General features: G+C 42.3%; 1 protein-coding gene across 1 annotated transcript in view; it reads right to left on the reverse strand.

Moving 5' to 3' along the window:
- Positions 1-396: 396 nt before the first annotated feature.
- rbpjl (recombination signal binding protein for immunoglobulin kappa J region-like) overlaps positions 397-19,595 on the reverse strand; it is a 33,805-nt gene continuing 14,606 nt past the window's right edge. The window contains exons 4-13 of the mRNA XM_028576226.1: positions 18,029-18,163; positions 17,577-17,647; positions 15,411-15,526; positions 13,173-13,347; positions 12,148-12,285; positions 10,607-10,719; positions 7,094-7,234; positions 6,731-6,886; positions 5,734-5,837; positions 397-828 (exon numbers count right to left, since the gene is read on the reverse strand). Coding sequence (XP_028432027.1) covers positions 525-828; positions 5,734-5,837; positions 6,731-6,886; positions 7,094-7,234; positions 10,607-10,719; positions 12,148-12,285; positions 13,173-13,347; positions 15,411-15,526; positions 17,577-17,647; positions 18,029-18,163 — 1,453 coding nt within the window. The 3' untranslated portion in view covers positions 397-524. The remainder of the gene's footprint in view (positions 829-5,733; positions 5,838-6,730; positions 6,887-7,093; positions 7,235-10,606; positions 10,720-12,147; positions 12,286-13,172; positions 13,348-15,410; positions 15,527-17,576; positions 17,648-18,028; positions 18,164-19,595) is intronic.

Consider the following 19,595-nt stretch of genomic DNA (forward strand, 5'->3'; position numbering starts at 1 on the left):
GATTCGAGCAGTAGCGGAGTGAAGTCTTAGTTGAGCTCGGAGTAGTCTGGCTCAACAAAGTACATTTCGGCGTGGCTCACACGACGGATGTCAGGCTTTGCTTTCTCCAAAACAAGTTCCTTCCCAGGAATATTTTGCAGAGCCACAGTCGCTGAGTCTGGGCCTTTCTCCACAGCGCGTGGAGATGGAGTAGATCTGGCAACGCGAGACTAAGACACGGAGCGATATTGAGTGGAGGAGCGATCAGCTCTACTTTGAACACATGCTCGGATTTTTCCTGATGCAAATTCAAAATATGCACAAAAAGGAACACAGTTCTGTTTGTTTTTATTTTAATTGTGTAACATAAAGGGACTACAACTGAATTTCATTGTGCAACCCTATCCGTGACAATAAATAAACCTTGATATTCCGGTAGTTCAGAATGGGGCAAAAGTTGCACACAGTTCATTGACACGAGACCAGCGTTCATCCAAAAACCGTTTCTTGCTTCAAATCAGACTTTTTGCTCAGGACTCAATGAGCTAACTCTGCATGAAGAGGTGGAAGTTGGCTCTGGTGAACTCCTGGTGGATGGTCTCTAACAGGCTGTCGTCGTGCTCGTCCCCCTCCATCCCTCCCTCTCTTTTCCCTCCTCCTGACGCCCCCCGGATGGACGCCGGCGGCGGCTGGAGCTCGGGGGTGTAGGTGAAGCTGAAGGCCGTGCGATAGATCAGGCCGTCCGATCGGATGAGACACAGAGGGACGGTGATGACGCGCCGCAGACAGCGCCAGCCGTCGCTGAACGCGGAGACGTCGGGGACGACGCAGAGCAGAGATTTGGGAGACCTGGGAGGAAAAAAACAAGATGTAATAAAAATGTGGTGGTGCTGGGTCGACCAGGAAAACAGATCCTTCAGTTTCAACCGGACAACGTAAATGTTACAATGGCAGCCATCAGCATCCTACAGTTGAAGTATTTCTTATTTTTCACTTCAGTGCCATGGATGTATAACAAGACCTGGATACAGTGATCGAGCTGGAGCCCTGGTCATTCCTATGAGTGTTGCTTAGTGGCGTTTGAAGCCATCATGGAGCCAAAAATGACCCGAAAAATCACAGCTGCTTCCGCACTATGCAGCCCATAAAGCAGGCGCACTATAGACCTCTACCATCCATTCATTATTTAACTGTGTGGCTCTTCTAGACTTTCCAAATGTTATTTGAGCGAATGGATCAAAGTCTGATAGTGAGACTAGTTATTTCGCGGGGGTTGTGACGTTATTACACACGTCTCTTTCTCCATGTAAGTCTATGTAAAAAAACTCTCTCTGAGCCAGAGGGCATCACATGACGTGCCGGGAGGTGTAATTCAACTGTTTTGGCCGCTATGTTCAATTTGCCTCAAAGCCCGGCGCACTTCCTGTGGGCCTGACTCAACACACTCACTGGCTGTTCCAGGGGTGAAACTGGTGGTTTCGACTTTAAAGACCAGAGGAAACGGTTAAACAAAAATGTTCTGAATCAAGTAAGTACAGTTATGAAAACTACGCTGATCAATATATTTCATAGAATCATCACCTGACTGCAGCGCTAGAGAGCTTTATGTCTTTCATTTCATTGTTTTGGTTGACTCCCACCGCTCTCATCAGGTAAATGTTTTCAGCTGATACATCCACCGTTCACTACCAGCTCAGCAGCAAAAATACGTTTTTTTTGTTTATTTTAACCCTTGTGTTGTCCTCCTGGGTGTTTTTGTCGCTTATTTCAACATTTTTGCCATTAACATTAATAAGTATATTCACCACTAGACCTAGTTATTTGCATTAGTTTTACACTTATTTTTTGGAATTCATGGTCAATGAACCTCATTTTTATGAAATTTTCTAACTTTTGTGTTAGAAAAAAGCTGAAATTATGATGATGATTTTGACTAATGGTTAAGATCAGAGGAATGAAGGTAATGGATAATCACAGATCTGTCAAAGTTTAGTCAGGATAACGATATAAAATTGAATACAACACCCAAAATTCTATAAAAATAGAGATCTGATCCTTAATTTCCTTTGTGAAAAGCGTCTTATGGAAACATCCATGTTATTTTGGGTCAATTTAGGTTAAAAGTACCCCAAATTTATGATATAGAAACTTTGAAATCGGGTCAGATTTGACACGAGGACAATATGAGGGTTACACAAACGGACGAGACAATGTTTAACAATGTGGACATCAGAACTTAAGATGAGACTGGTGGGGGATGAGTAGGTCAAAAGTTGCAGGAAACTCCCACACACTGTGTAAGTCTAGTACAAAAAAAGGTTGCCAGCTATTCTCTCTAATGCTCTTTATATATATATATATGTGTATATGTATTTCAAAAAACCGACACTACACCTCTGGCTCGCATGGCAGCGGGGGATCGTGTTCCTAATTGGCTGCAGCTCTTCGTACAAACAGCACATTGTGGATGACTGTGTTAAATAAATACGGCTTTCCTCTACGCTGCCGAGCCGCTGCTGACGGGAGGGATATTTGCAGAAGCTGGTGGGCGAGCCGCTCCTAGCCAGAGACCCTGACTTACGATGCCTCAGCACTTTAGGTGTGGGGTCTGAGGTGGACTCTGACGTCAGAGAGGTCGTTTTGATCCGGGATGCGTCATAAGAGACGCCTGAATGTCAAGGTGCTAACTTACTGACCCCCCCCAGCACAAGAGTTAGAGAGAGGATTGTTCCCTGGAAGCCGAGCCGAGTTTCTCTCGGTGACTTTTGAATATAACATAAGCCCCTTTATGCTTCTCAGGTCAAGGCTTGGCTCCTGACTCTTAAACGGATGAATGCAGGTAAGTTCAGTAGGAAAGTTCAGTAAGTTGAATGTCATAACTGTCGAGAATATTTTTAGTCAAACTTGTTTGGGAAAACTGCCCACCTTCTTTCCCCAACAATGTCCAGAGTCCCGAACAAATGAGGAGATTCATGCTGCGTTCCAGGCAACCTTTCACAACCTTTTACCCGTGAAAGTACCCTGGAACAAACAAGTAACCCCCGGAACAAACAAAGATGGTTTTACTCCCATTACAGTTTTTGAACACACACACAGAAACAACAATGGTTTTGATGCTATACAGTTACAGTTTTAATGGTGAGAAATAGAAATAGACATAAATAGGTCAACACACAATTCCACACATTGTAATCAAAACAATACACATACGATTGTGTACTACTACAGGTTATGTTTATTAAATGAAGCCCAAAAAATGTCAGACTAGAAATTGCTAGTATAAGATTAATGGTGGCCGCTAGCTAAATAGAAATTTGTCGACATTGCCTGGAATACCAAGTCAAGTCGTGACTTGAAGTAATTCCAGGCTAAAGATAGTGTCTGGAATCAAAATAATAAAACTCTTTGAAAGAGAATAAAGACGCTGAAACATTTGAATCGTCATTGGTTTTTATGTTTATTAAATGAAGCCCAAAAAAAATGGATGGAAGACTAGAAATTGCTAGTGGACTATAAGACTGGAAATGAGTGTGAAAGCTAGCTTTTTACAGATGGCTATAGTTGGGATTAAACAAACAAGATAGAATGTGTCAGAGAACTTGCAGAAAGACAGATTTTACAACGTTTGGATAGCTGTTTCCCTGTTAGCAGTCTTTGTGCTAAGCTAAGCAGCTTTCCCTTTCCGAATGAGTGGATACATTTTTGACATATTGTTACATTTCGTGAGTTATACATCAACCTTACTGGCGAGGTCATCCCTAACTGAAAGCCAGACATATTTTCCTAAAACGACAGACCTCTGCTGGACGACATGCTGCAGGTCTGTTGTTCTTTATTGAAATTCCTCAACAAACAAAATAACTGCTTTCAAATTCTGGGTCAAATGAAATATAATTTGGGTTCAACCTGCTTGGTAACATAATATTTGGTGTGGAAGTGCTACTTAATTTGTCATAAAACGAACGTTTATGAGCAGCCTGCTTCACAGACGTGAGCGCTCTCACTTAAAAAAAGACGAAAACTTTAATTTGCCCTCCGTGCTGCTCCGCTCTACACCTGGAGCCTCTGTTGTAAAGCAGCATGAGAGCAAACAGTCATAAATAAAAGAAGTGGGGCCCCCAAACTGATTGTGAAAGCAAAAATCCACCTACACAGAAGCTACTCACGCAGTCGCTGTCATACACAGGTAAAAAAACAGCGAATTCCATTCTCAAATTCAACACTTTAAAGTTTATTCCTTTAAAGTCTATATTCACTACACAGCAAGAAAACTCACTTGTACTTAAGGAGGATATTAAACGCAGGACTTTTACTCATCATGGAGTATTATTTACATGACTTCCTTAAAGAATCCGAGTACTTCTTCTTCCATGACTGTAGGTAAAAACTCAAACAGACAAAAAAGAATGCATATAATGTTTCACAAGTTTTTTTTTTAACAACTACAGGTTTTTGTTCATCAAAAGAATAATCATCTTCTGTCAGATCTGGAGCGAGACGTGTTAAATAGTCGGACACAAAGTGTTTTCCCAGCAAAGTATTTTCCACCAGCTATAAAAAGCAACCAGACAACAGACGACCAATAAAAGTATAATGACAACTGTTGGCCCGAGTGTCTGCAGGTAATACTGCACTTGCACGCTTGTTAATAGACCGGTTTAGATTTCTTTGGCTCATGTTTGCTTTCTGGGGGATTTTTTTCAGAAGAAGTCGTGTTTACCGAAACCAGAAACACACATACAGTTCCCAAATGAATCCTATCAGGGTCTGCTTGATGATTGACGAGCTTTATATCTGTTGCTGTACGTCACATAAAAGCTCCGTTAGCTCCGTATGAACCTGGCTGTGTCTCATTCCGCATACTTCCGTCAGAACACTGCTAATGTGCACTGACCTCTTACTGCCGTAGTGCCCACTTTCGATGGTTAGTATTGTCCCAAAAGGAACACTTATGTTAAAACATTTACCGGAAATGAAAAACGCGACGAACGCAACACACATGAACGGGATTTTCCAGCCCGCCCAAAATGTATTCAAATGAGTAGCGGTCGCTCGGCTCGCTGGCTCTCAAAATCTGACGAAAATCTTTTAAACTGACCTTTGTCGATCAAAAAAACAGGCAGATTCAGCAACTGTATGGCCTATTTCTCGCTTAAAGTGTTTTCAGAAACACGTTTCGGTGAACTATTTTCGTAAAATACGAGATCGTATTCCGAACGAGCCGCCATTATGGTCGGTTTTGAAATTCGGGAGCAGCCAGACCCACGTGACGCGTTCGTCCAATCAGCTGTCGGTCGAGGGCGTGGAGCGTGCAATATAAACTTGCCCACGTCCCTGGTCCCTCCCCTTCCGCTTTGTAGTCAAGATGGCGCCCGTTTAGTGCGAGTAGTGTCCATCGTTCCACGCTGAACTTCTTGAATGTTTTTAGAGGGTCATCCGGGTACTTTCACTACACTGACTTTTTGCGTTATCTACACTATATACTTAAAACTAAGTGTTTGAAGTGTGCAAGTAGGCGGTTTGAGACACAGCCCCTGTCTCCCCCTCATCACGTCTAGGATTCTTCTGGGATTCCACTTTAACAGCCAACGTGACTCTGGTAATGTTTTGTTGAAAGCTGTGTTAAATCTTTGTTACATGTCACTTGCACACGCTCAAATTGGGGTGCTCCTGAGTTATTGTCACTTCTTAACCATCTGCTCAACTTAATAAATCTCCTCTCACACTCTGTCTTCCTGTCTCCTGTTAACTCACTTGAACATTGTCTCAGCCTCGCTGTTTCCGAACCACACTTTAAGATGAGGGCTGAGGTTGTCTCCCTGGATCTCCAACATGGCAACGTGTCCTCCACCATTCACCTGCAGGAATACACACACACACACACACGCACACGCACACGCACACACACACACACACACACACACACACGTTTTGCTTTCCAACTGCTCACATTACCACATGGTGATGAAGTACCTTTGATTAAACAAACAAAGGTAATGATGGTGACAGATTATCTACTGGATGTCAGTCTTTGCTAGGGTTGGGTACCGTTTGGATTTTTACGATTCCGATGCCGAACCGGTACTTTTAAAACGATTCCGGTTCCTAACCGATTCATTAACTGATTGTTGAAAAACTGAAAAATGACATAAAAGAAAGGCTCTTTTATTGAGTTTTTTTAAAATTGAAAATTATTTAAATTTAACAATACATTCACGTTTTACAGTACTAAAATATGTTGCACTATTAAATACGTTAGCCGGTAAGGGACATACAGGATATACTGCTCCGCCTTTCGCGCTTTCACTGTCACGTGATAAACTCCCAGGTGCTGCTAATGCTGCTAATCGTAGCTTCCCCGGCCCCGGCAAGTTTGAAGAAGGAAACATGGAGGACCACATGTATTCAAAATCCAAATTTTAGGAACAGGAGTCTTCGTCTTCTTCGGCCAGAAAAATAAAATGAATATTGAAAAGAGCAGAAAAAAGCGTGAAGGCTACCGTAGCTGTAATACGTACTGTGAACTGCGTGGCGAGAGAGTTGATTGCGATATATGATCTCAACGCTAGATGGGAGAAATTCACACACATTGGACCTTTAAATGTTATGTACATTGTAAGAATGACTTTGGCCCACAACAATGATAAACAAAAAGAAAAAGAAATATCCGTTATTTACTTCCACATTATTTTTGTAATATAGCCACTGGAGAGGGGTTGCAGGTCTAAGTCCTGGCACCTGCCCAACTCACCTCTAACCCGGTCAGAACAGGAAAAGGAGTAACTGGTGTCTGGATGCAGGCGGGACCCTGATTAAAGGTGAATTCCACCGCTTCCACTCCGATGATGGTCCAGCAGGACCCATCGTTCAGCACCACTCTGCCCGAGTCTCTGCCGCTGGACGGGGCCTGGAGGGAAGGGAAGGAAAGGAAGAAACGGAGGGAGGAAGAGAGGGAAGGGAAGACAAAAAAGGAAGGAGTGGAGAGATAAGGGAAAGTAAGGATGGAAGATTTGTTTGGAGAGGAAAAACTGAAAAGATAAGAGCGAGAGAGGGCAGAGGGAGACAGAGAAGGAGGGAGTGAAGATAAAGAGGGGGGCGAGTGAGGGAGGGTGACCTGGTGCTGTATGATGGCGTCGTTGGATAAACACAGGTAGGAGTGTGGGTCGTCTCGGAACTGGAAGGCGCACTTGTGGAGCTGAGAGACCGGCTCGTCCACGTCCAAGATGGCGTGCTGCTTGTTGACCTTACGGATCACCTGCAGACGCGAACCAGACCAGATCAATAATCTCACTTGACAAACATGATTAAATCAACAGAGATCTGGGTAACGGAGTTTACAAAGAATCATGCAAAAAGCACCACTTTAGATCTTGTGTTTACCAGCGATGTGCTCAGACATTTCTTGGAGATTAGTCAATAACTGCATTGACAAAGCATAAAAAAATGACCCTCTGAGAAACGAGAGAGAGCGAGAGAGACACAGGTTACAGAGATACAGGTTTAGTGGCTCAACGGTGAAGTAGGGGATTTGATTCGCGGGGGTATTTTGGCGACTTAATTAACCCGACCCAGGGTGAGTCTGATGAAAACTGATATTCGTGTCGTCCGCTGTCCATTTCCTAAGGTTCTGAAATGCTAAATTTTTTTGACTACTCTTTTATTTTTTTTTAAAGGGCGTGCACCCGTGAGCACCCACGGAGGAAAACATAAATCAGCACCTATGGTCTGCACATCGCTGGAGGTTTCACGCCAAATCACTTCTGGTATCTCCAGACCTTGAGCCCAGATCCTAAGTATTAACTCATTCAAACACACCCTTTACTGCACCGCACGCAGGATATCTAAACCTCTATATGAAGTAGCATATAAGTCTTTTCACCACTGCTGACGCAGCAATGCGTGCAGCGAAAAAAGGCCTCGACCTCAAAAACACACGGAGGTGTAGCGTGCAGCCGAGGAGCTTGTTATGACAGCAGGTGAGGAGGAGAAGGAGTCAGCGGATTGCGAAGGCTTCTGCTAAGCGGTCTAAGTTTAACTTAAAGTGGAGGTCACGCTCAGCAATAACAACGTTTTTGGGGATTAGCGGGTTATGTAACAGCTGCACAGGCACACATCTGTAAGACATAGAGGGTCAGAGTGGTGATTGGTCCTTAACGCTGTGTATAATCAGACCAGAAAGCTTCACTCTCTTTCTCTCTTGGTATGGGGCTCCTCTTTGATGACACAGCTACTTTTATTACTTTTTGGAAGAAGGATCGACCCCACCCTGCACCATCGTAGCACTACACAAGCGGTTCTCAAACTTTTTTTTATAATGTACCCCTTTATGAATTGTTTCTTTAAGCCATACCCCCTGACCAGCAAGAATCAGTTTTGGTAGAAAAAAAAGTCTATATAAAGAGGAACAGTACAGCGCTGTCAGCGACAGATTTACTAAACAACAGCCTTGTAACTGAAAGAAGGAAGGAAGGAAGTAAGGCATGAATAGGTCGAAAGTAGTATCAAAAACCTCAAAAACAGTGACATAACTTCGAAAAAAAGGAAGAAAAAAGTAGAAGGAAGTTTAGGCAAGAATAAATCCAAAGAAGGTGACACAAATGGGTAACACTTTACTTGAAGGTATCGACATAATCATGACATGACACTGTCATGAACGTGTCATAAACGTTATAAACAAGTCATAAACGTGTAAAAAAAAGTGTCATTCGGTTTTTGTCGTGACAAGTTGACATTGTTTGGGTTGTCTTGATTATGACAACTTGAGATTAATCAAAGTGACATAACCAGAAGATGCATTTGTCATGACAACTTGACAATACATTTCTTTGGAATGTCCTTATTAAGACAATTAAAGAGGATGACATTATGTCAAGTTGTCATGACAAATACATCTTCTGGTAATGGCATCCTGGTTAATGTCAACTTGTCATGACAAAGACATCCCAAACAAATTTAATGTCAACTTGTCATAACCAAGACAACTTCTGGTTATGTCACTTTGATTAATGTCAAGTTGTTATAATCAAGACAACTCAAACAGTGTCAACTTGTTATGACAAAAAACGAATGACATTTAATGACAGAAGTCATAAACATTTATGACACATTCATGACAGTGTCATGTCAAGATTATGTCGACACCTTCAGGTAAAGTGTTACTGACAAATGTCACATTTTTGGTAGGAAAAAAAAAGTCTAAATAAAGCGGAACAATGTTCTGGACAACAGCCTTGTAACTATGAAACATTTAGTTAAACACCTCACGTAGCCCCTGCAGTCCTCCAAAGTACCCCTACGGGTACACGTACCCCCATTTGAGAAACACTGCACTACACAGACAGGATTTCTCTTCAAAAAAGGACTAAAACCTGACGCAGATTCGTCCTAAACAATCGCCCCCTTGTCCCGATGGTCTGAGAGCTCAACAGAATCAAAATGAAAACAACAGATACAGAAATGTGCCGCAAGTGCTACACGGGAAACTAAAAAGTTATGCACACGCTTGTTGTGGCCATGGTTTGTGGTTTCTGATGTTATTAAAGTCAGATATGAATCTGTCAGTGCTGCTAATTCATTTCAACATTTTGGTCCTATATTATTGCAGATATCTTGTTGTAATTGTGTATATTTTGTCAGATTATCTGAATTGACAATCTAGTAATAAGTAGTTTAGTGTCCCCTGGAAACATTTGGGCTGTGTGGTGCATCTTGCAGCAAGTTTCTAGCCTGACGTTGTCATAGATACTCAGATTCTAGTCAGAATATGAATCTGATACTGCCCCATTGGGCTGGGATTATGGGGCATGTTTCAACCCAACCAGGAAAGAAAATGCCTCTGCACTTAATTGGATAGACCCACAACCAATCAGAGCAACGGAGGATGTGACGGCTGGCATCCAGGCTGAGCAACCATCGGGGCCAGCTGATAAATTGAATTTTTGCCAAATCCCATAAGGATAGCAAAAACATCTTTCTGATCGACATATGCCTTGATCGCGGTTCTGTTCCTCTTTTAAAACGAATGCGCTGTCAATATCTTCTATAACAGAACCAATGGCAGCCAACTTTGTTGTAAACAAATTCATCCCAAGCGCTCTTGGTGACGTGGTTGATGACGTTACTGTTGATCATCTGTCCATCATCATATAAAGCCCGCCCTGACAATTTGATTGGTCCCGAACAGCTCTGGTTCAAGCATAGTTGCTCCACAACGGATCAAGTCCAGACCCAAGTTCCCGACCTCAAGTTTTGTGGGCGGGGCTAAGTTCGGCAGGCATCCAGGCTAGCACGTTTCTGTACTTGTCTCTGTTTTCTGTATTAGCAACGAGGGTTGGGTATCGTTTGGCTTTTTTCCCAAAACGATACTTTATGGTGCCTATGCTGATACTTAAAAAAAAAGAAGAACAGCACAAAACAGGATAGTTGGATAACAGTGAGGACAGTTCATCTTTGCCAGGTCATTTTATATCTATAATTATCTTTTGCAAGTAGATGCAAGATTTGCAAAAAATGCTCTTTAATCCTTTAAATAAGGTTATGTTATCTCATGGTCTCATAGAATCCGGAGTAAACTACTGTGCATGTGTGTGTGTGTGTGTGTGTGTGTGTGTGTGTGTGTGTGTATTACCATGAGTGGCAGAGCGACTCCAGACTCAGTGCACACTAACTGGACCACACGGCCGTAACAGATGAAGCCCTCGCTCGGCACAAAGTCCCTTCGGTCAGCATGCTGCTCCTGCACTAAACACACACACACACACACACACACACACACACACACACACACACACACACACACACACACACACACACACACACACACACACACACACACACACACACACAAAGCTTTTCCCTTTAAAAAAGTTTTTCCTACTTTGGCCTACTTTTCTACCAACAGAAGTGTGTGTGTATGTGTGTGTGTGTGTAGTAGAGAGGAGAGCGTGCAGACGGATGAATGAATGAGGTTTGGGTTTCTGGTGGTGGGAGGTCCGTGCACACCGGGCACTGTGTTAAATAAATAACCTCTCAGATCTTCAGACTTTTCCAGACGCGTTTGGGGGAATCGTTGCTCGCACACTGACTGTATTTATTCCGGCTGGCCGGGTGGCGAGAGACACCGTCTAGTGACTGGAAGGTAACGCGTTTACTGTTCATCCCTGTTTCAGTGTCTTCGTCAAAGGATCTGTACTGTTGACTCCACAGATGTATATACTGTATATATTTGAGAAAAATGAAGAAACTAAGATGTTTTATGAAAGGAGTGGCTCCTGAAAAAAACACAAAAACCCAAAAATGTCTGAAATTGTCTCGTTTGCATCCACCCATCTATTCATTTTCTTGGCAGCTAATTTGTTTCAGGGAAGTGAAGATCTGCAGTCTTTCCCAGTATGCACTGGGTAAGATGTGAGGTACACGCTGGTACACACAGGTCACCTGTCCATGACAGGGTTTATAATAAATTATTGTAAAAATTGACATAGAGACAGTAAATAAAGATCTTTCATGGTTTTAGAAATTCACTTTCAGTTGGATAGGTACATTGCTTATTATTTAGTTCCTTTGCTTCATATAATGTATCATTTTGTTTTTGATGCATAACAAAATCCAATAAAAAGTTGGCTTGGGGACGTCGGGGTGGACGGATGGGTCAAAAAAGTGTTTACTGCCACAGAAGAAGAATGAATCTTGTTCCTGATCGCGTCTCACTACCCAAAGTTATGTGTGAGAGGCACAGAGTGGAGCTACAGTCAGCCAGTGTTCTGCTTTTTATACTCGCCGCTGTTACAACTGTGCGGGGGGGGTCGACATACGTAACAGACGCAGAGTCTTGCCTGTTACGTCACCGTCAGGGGGGGTGGCCAGAGAGTTTGGCTGAACTGAACAAACAAGCTGCCAATTTTAAGCCGAAGAAGCTTATTTTTCACGCGCAATATGTGTATTGTTGGAAAAATGTTCTGCATTAACATCGTATGCCAACACCACTGTGTGATTATGTGCACAGCACAAAAAATAAGAATGTAGCGTGGTACGTAAAAACTAAAGGGAATTTATGGAGAGACTGATCACACAATGACCTTTACAGTGTGGCATAAGTCACACACACACACACACACACACACACACACACACACACACACACACACACACACACACACACACACATACCCAGGGTGATGGTGAAGGCGGTCCACTGTCTGGCGCTGGCTATAAAAGCTCCTCTGTCCACTGAGAGGTAACGAGTGCTGACCGTCTGCGAGCGTAAACGGTTGAACAAAGCTACTCTGGAGCACGATGAGATACACACTGGAAAAAACACACACACACACACACACACACACACACACAGTATGACAAAGTCCCCTTTCTTGACTGCAGGAATGTGCATTTTATTGGTTGATGCCTCATTTGCAACCTGTTGGACACACACGCACACCTTTTGTCTTTCTAGACTTGTGAGGACACTCATTGACAAAATGCATTCCTGTGCCCCTGACCCTAACCATCGTAACTACAGTAAATGCCTGAATGCCTAACCCCAGATCACCTGGGTTACATACGAGCTAAACTATCCATTACTTTACGTCGGTATAAGTACAAACAGGGAATGACAACCTGAATTTAAACCATTTAAAACCAAGTCTGAACCCTCAAATGGCACTTGAGGGTCGAAGATCCGTCCCAAAGTGAGGACCGGCCACAACGTCCCCCCAAAAAAAGATCTCAAACTCAAATTGGTCCTGACACTTAACGAATCAATCACTCAGTCAATTCTGAGACCAGTGTCTGAGTTTGTTCACAGAAGTAAAATAGAGACTGAGCACCAGAATCATGTGACAATGTATCATGAATCGCTTAAAAATCAATGTGCAAAGATTTCAACCGGTTGAGATAAAGATTTAATGTGAGATTTGTTTAAAAAAATCAAATTATTACATTTTTGTTATTTAAGATCAATTTGAGTTGCACTTTTGATTAGAGGACACATCTGTTTTTATAAATAAAGGAATATTTTTCAGCTCATTCTGTTAAGAAAATCCTGAAAAATAAACGTATCGTCAGCTTGAAATCGTGAAAAGAAACGTATCGTTACATCCCTAATATTAATGTGACCCTAAAAAGGCATCTCTCGAATAATAAAATCAATTTGCTTGATAAATGATAAAAAACAAAAAAAAAGAAACGTGACTCACGGTCGGCGTTCTTCATGGACTGTCTCTTCTGGGAGGGTTTGGAGATGACTTTGATCATCCGGCTCTGGAACGAACCCACTTCCTGTCTGTTGCCCAAGAAGAGTCGCAGCAACAGGCAGAAGTGTTTCCTCTTGTCCTGGTCAGAGATGAACAGGGACTTGGCACAGGCAAACATCTGAAGCAGAAAGACGGAGAGAGAGAGATGGAGAGAGAGAGAGAGAGAGAGAGAGAGAGAGAGAGAGAGAGAGAGAGAGAGAGAGAGATGGAGAGCAGGATGTGTCTGGAAAACTTCTAACCAAAACTGTGTTAATAAAACACAGAGGAGATTCAAGTCTTCTTCAATACAGCAGGATGCTCATTTTGTAAATGATGGTCCCATTCATTTTAAAATAGACGATAAAGCAGGGGATGCTTTAGGACCTGTCAGTCAGGACAGAGGCTCAGCAATGCTAACCATGCTAACACTGTGGACGGGAGCGTGCCTATGTTCCCACATTTCTAAGAATTTCTTTTTTTACTGAAAATTAGGCCCTATGTTCCCACAACACCTATGTTCCTACAGTTCCCACATTTCTAAGATTTGTTTTCCAAAATTAGGCCCTATGTTCCCACATTTCCTTTTTCATAAATTTATATCAGATTTGATACCCCTTTTCCCAATTTGTTAGCCAATTACACCCAAGCTATTATCCAGTAGCAATGGACTACAGATGGAATGTAACCCTAACCCTAACTTAGGGCCTAATTTCAAGAGAAATCTTAGAAATGTGGGAACATAGGGCTGTGGGCAAATGTTTTTTGGGGACTTTTCCCTTTATTAGACAGTGGATAGATATGAACGGGGGAGAGAGATGGGGGATGACACGCAGCAAAGGGCAGCAGGTCGAATTCGAACCCTGCGCTGCGAAAATTTTGTATATTTGCCTAATTTTCAGTGAAAGAAAAAATTCTTAGAAATGTGGGAACATAGGGCTTGTGGGACCATTGGGCTGTGGGAACATAGGACTGACCCCCACAAAACCAATGGGTGACATCAATAAATATTTTTACAGTCTATGGGAAATATATAACTGAGAATAAATCAGTAAATAAGGAAGAGGCCAGTGAACACACACACACACACACACACACACACACACACACACACACACACACACACACACACACACACAGTTGGTTTACAGCAGCGTAGTTTACTGTCAGACAGAGTGTCAACAGCAGACTGTAATAAAAGAGGCGATTGTCCCGTCTGGGTAAACAGACTGAAACAGACACAACAGACTGCAGCTCTGAGGTCAGCAGCAGTTTAGGATCTTCTTCCACAAACTGAATATAAAGATGGACGACGTCTCCACCCCCCCGCTGTACAAACGTGAAGCCAGAATCTCACAGTTACATCGCTGCCATTTTGTAAATGATGAGAATTGAAGGGTTCCATAATGGATGCCTCTTGACGAATATACCAGATCTTTTGGCCTAATACGATCTCCAACAATGAACTGTACAAAAGAAACGGGAAGCCGGAGCATCACCAAGGAGATTACGCACAGAGGCCTGAGACGGCTAGGACGATGTGTTGAGGAGGGAGCAGGACCGCATCCCAAAAGTCGGCTTAAGATGGACACCACCTGGCCCAAAACCACCTGGCGCAGAACTGTAACACAAGAGCTGGAACAGATGAACCTGTCATGGGGAGAGGCCCAACATGCTGCCAAGGGACCCAGTGCAATGGAGAGTGCTCATTGAAGCCTTATGTCCCATAGGGGATGAAGAGGAGTAATGTAATCGTTTTGGTGCCAGAGTCTGCTTCAGTAGCGATCGAGCAGTGGAGCCGCGGTATCAAAGCCCAGCTGACGTTTCAGCGTGTTTTCATAGCCTCAAATAACTAATAAAAACCAAACAGATCAGAAAAATTAAGACTTGAACAAACATAAGCGTGAGCAGAACTACCTCAAATGACAGAGCACATAATGTGTTGACATTATAAAGCTATACATTCTGCAAAAAGGAGGACTGTGGATTCAAGAGAGGAATTCAAGGGGTAATTGAGCCGGGACAAAGGCCAGTTTAAACTTCCAGAAAATTGGTGTCTCTCCGTCATTAAAAGGGATTTGACAGACGGGCTGGAGACTGAAACAGTCAAACACACAGCAGACAGGTATGCACATGGCATTACATCAGACAAACACACACACACACACACACACACACACACACACACACACACGCAGCTCTCACCCTGGAGTTTGGCTGCTCATCGAAGACCAGTTTGAATGTGTCGGCCTGAGACTGACTGGAGCTGTCCAGACACATGTAACCACACACTCGATACACAGAGTCGCCACAGCCAGCCGCTGGAGGGAGACGACAGGAAGAGAGAGGAGAGAGAAAATAACAATGGAGGGATGAAAAGGGGAGAAAGACAAGGGAGGAACAGAGGGAGGCTACATCACATCACTCCTATCCTAGCTTCACTTCTGGAACTGGCTCCCTGTCTGTTTTAGAATTGATTTTAAAATTTGACTGATTACTTCTAAAGCTCGTCAGGGTCTAGCCCCCAACTATAAATGCTGACTGTTCGCAGCTTTAGATCCTCGGGCCGGGGCTGTTCTTACTGTTCTAGATTCTAAGCTCAAAACCAGAGGTGATCGTGCCGTCTCCATCAGGCCTCCTCGACTTTGAACAAACTGCCCGAGGAGAAAAGGCTTTCTGAATAAGGAAATACTTAATTTAATAAAAAGGAAGAATCCGACGCAAAATGAACCTAATAACACATGTGTGCCGAGTTGACCGTTTAGGGATTTGTTTTCATGCTAATCGAATAGATAGATAAAAAATAGAATATAGAAAGACAGAACCGTTCATGTATACAGGCAGGCACCAGCTTTGGAAAACACATGTATACATACAGAAAACGCCTGTATACATGTCTTTATAAACTATCTTTTTAATAAACTGTCTGTACACTTACAAAGTTCTCCATGCTTCAATGTAGGGACCCTCATTATGCTACCGTGGAAGTGTGGTGCTATTTTGAGCCTTGTTAGTGGTGTAGAAATAGCGATTTCTTTTTACTTTACCGTTTGCCCCGAAGACTAGCGGTATAAGCTAATTAGCGGTTTGCGTGAAAGTGGTCACATTCGATTAGCATGAAAACATATCCCAGAGAACGGTCGACTCGATACCCATGTGTTATTAACCCCTAGGTTAATTTTGCTCCGGATTTGTCCTTTAAAGGACATTTTTAGAGATTTGCTTTTATGTGATGCCGTCTTATTATCGTCTTTTTACCCTATCATCATTTATGAGGTTTTTAAACATTAATATGCGTTCCCCCAGTGGCTAGAAATGGTGATAGGTGTAAACCGAGCCCTGGGTATCCTGCTCTGCCTTTGAGAAAATGAAAGCTCAGATGGTCCGATCTGGAATCTTCTCCTTATGATGTCATAAGGGGAAAGGTTAACTCCCCTTTCTCTGCTGTGCCCACCCAGAGAATTTGGCCCGCCCATGAGAGAGAGACATCATGGCTTTCAAACGAGCAAAGTGGCAGTTGGTCAAGGCCACACCCTCCACCTTGCCCCCCTCACCCCCCTCTTCTCCTCAATAGCTACAGACACAGAAATCTAAGGAAAGGAAAGCTCATTGTGGGACTGGCTCTAGTGGCTGTAATTCTGCACCAAGGCTGAATTTCGGGAAAGAGACTTCAGATACAGTATTAGGGGACCACTAAGGTCTATATAAAAGAGACTTCAGATACAGTATTAGGGGACCACTAAGGTCTATATAAAAGAGACTTCAGATACAGTATTAGGGGACCACTAAGGTCTATATAAAAAAAGACTTCAGATACAGTATTAGGGGACCACTAAGGTCTATATAAAAGAGACTTCAGATACAGTATTAGGGAACACTAAGGTCTATATAAAAGAGACTTCAGATACAGTATTAGGGGACCACTAAGGTCTATATAAAAGCATCCAAAGAGCACCAGGTCATGGGACCTTTAAAGTATTGATTAGTATGTGCTTTTGTTTCTTCTGTCATAGCACTTTGTAAACTATTATTTTTTAAAGGTGCTATACAAATAAAGTATCTGATAACCAGTCAGAATGGTTGCCGAGGAGGTATTCGTCTTCCTAAATACGCAAAAATGTAACAAAATGTACCTAATAGTGACATCAACAAACTTGAAGCTGATAAGGTAACTGTTAACCAATTTCATGCTGTGAATGTGAAATGTGAACTTTAGGCACATAATGTTAGCTGTACTTCGTTAGCATCATTTGAGCACTAGAAAAGTACCTCGTGCACACCGGGAAAAAAAAAAATCCCTGTGTCCCTTTAGAGGCGCCGTACAAAGAGCTGTATTCAATGTTTTCTTCTAAACTCGACTTTTATCTTCACCTTTCAGATGGTCCTGCATGACTTTCCATCCATGGCCGCTGATGTAAACACAAGGAGGAGGGCAGAAGAACCTGTGAGTCATGAAACAGTTCAGACTTATTACGTAAACTATAGAATCAATTACAGTGTTTCCTTTTTTTTAGCAGTGGGGGCAGGTCTGTCCGAACAACAACGCAACTACATTGTGACGGCAGAAATTTTGCGCTGGCGGGCCGCCACTACAAAATCAACTTAGAGGAAACACTGAATTATCAATTAATGAACATTAAAATATGGTTAAACGGTTAAAAAAAATGGTAAACTCAATTCTGGAGATTGGAAAAAGAAAATAACAGTAACATTTGAACTAGCTTTAAAACTTAGCTTTTTTTTTTAAGTGAGTATATTTTAAATTTCTTTCATGTTTATTCAGCTAACTGTCCCAACAGCTGTCCCCAGAAGCATCATCAAACCTTTTCTCGGTGCCGTAGGACTTCTGAGCGACCTTGGCGTGCAGGATGGTGACACTCTGGTCTGCGTGAGCTTCTCTTACTGGTTCCCTTGTTGTTCCCAGTAACTGGGAGCATTGAAACCCCAGGTCCAGGCTCCTGATTGGACAGAAATGTTATCAGTCACAAACAACCAGGAATATATATTGTATTTGTGGGTTGAAATGGTGAGACAAAAAAAACGTGTTTCACTGTAAAGAACACAAGTTAACTGCAGTAGATGTTGGTCTTAGCCAATAAAGAAGTCTTACTGTAGTTTCGGTTGCACTTTACTTGAAGGTATCTACATAAGAGAGTCATGAACATGTCATGAACATTATAAACAAGTCATAAACATTTATGACATAATGCTTCATAAGATACATAAGTTTCATTCAGTTTTTGTTATGACAAGTTAGGGTTATGGTTAGGGTTAGGGTTCCTGTGTCATGACAGTGTCATGTGTTCATGACAGTGTCATGTCACTCTTATGTAGATACCTTCAAGTAAAGTGTTAACGTAGTTTCTTTTCAGTTTTCTTCTCGGGGATCATAAAGCATCTCAGACTCACAGTCATCACTCCATCCATCTTCATTAATGGACTTTGTCGCAGTGAGACATAAATAAAGATGTGCCAAAGATAGTTTCTGATAAGTTAACACTGCATTAGCGACCCATTAAACAATGGAAGAAGATTTTATATCTTGGACGTGTTCTATTACTGGGATTGACACCGGAGACACAAAGTCACAGTGAAATAAATAAAGACACATTTTACAGACCAGACAATTCTCTACGAATAAAAACAAATCTGCTAAATTATTTTACAGCAGAAGTACATGATTAGTTACTTTACCAGAAAACCTGTCTACGGGTCTTCAGAGTCATTACTTCTGGGACATGTTAATTATTCTTTCCATCATTTGTCTCCTTAATTTATTCAAATTTACAACAAAAGGTCTTCAGAGTCATTACATTGACAACAACAAGGTGAACAGCAGATAACATCTGCAACAACTAACTAGGACCAAAGGCAGTTGTGAAATGAATGAAATCATCCATGCTTTCACTTGTCATTAGTGTAGTATACTGTTTTTTAAATAGATTTGTGCATCTGCGATTTAATTCTAACACAAAAAGCAACAAATTCCTCCTGTCTGTATTTAATATATATTTCACTTCTGTAGAAAGACAAAGTGAAGAGTGAGTAAACGGACAGGTTGTAACGTGACCACTGGCTTAGGAACTGAAGAGAAGAGTTGCCGGTTCAAGAACCCCCAAACTGCTTCAAGGGTTGACCCCCCCTGAATTGCATGTCTGTGCTCTGAGTATATGGAGAGGTTTGCGCAAAATTACATGTCAGTGATTGATAGAGATTGATAAATTAAGCTCTCTCTTTCTTAGTCGCATTGCCAGCTCTCACAGTAAGGTCTGGCTACACCACAGATGCATTCTGGGATAGGAGGAAAAAAATCTCTCCGGGTTGTTTGTATTTTTTTAAACCAATCCCAATGGTCTTGGGCGGCTCTAAGCTCCGGACGCAGCGACAGGA

Source organism: Perca flavescens, chromosome 4 (genome assembly GCF_004354835.1).
Source record: "Perca flavescens isolate YP-PL-M2 chromosome 4, PFLA_1.0, whole genome shotgun sequence".
NCBI classification, from domain to species: domain Eukaryota; kingdom Metazoa; phylum Chordata; class Actinopteri; order Perciformes; family Percidae; genus Perca; species Perca flavescens.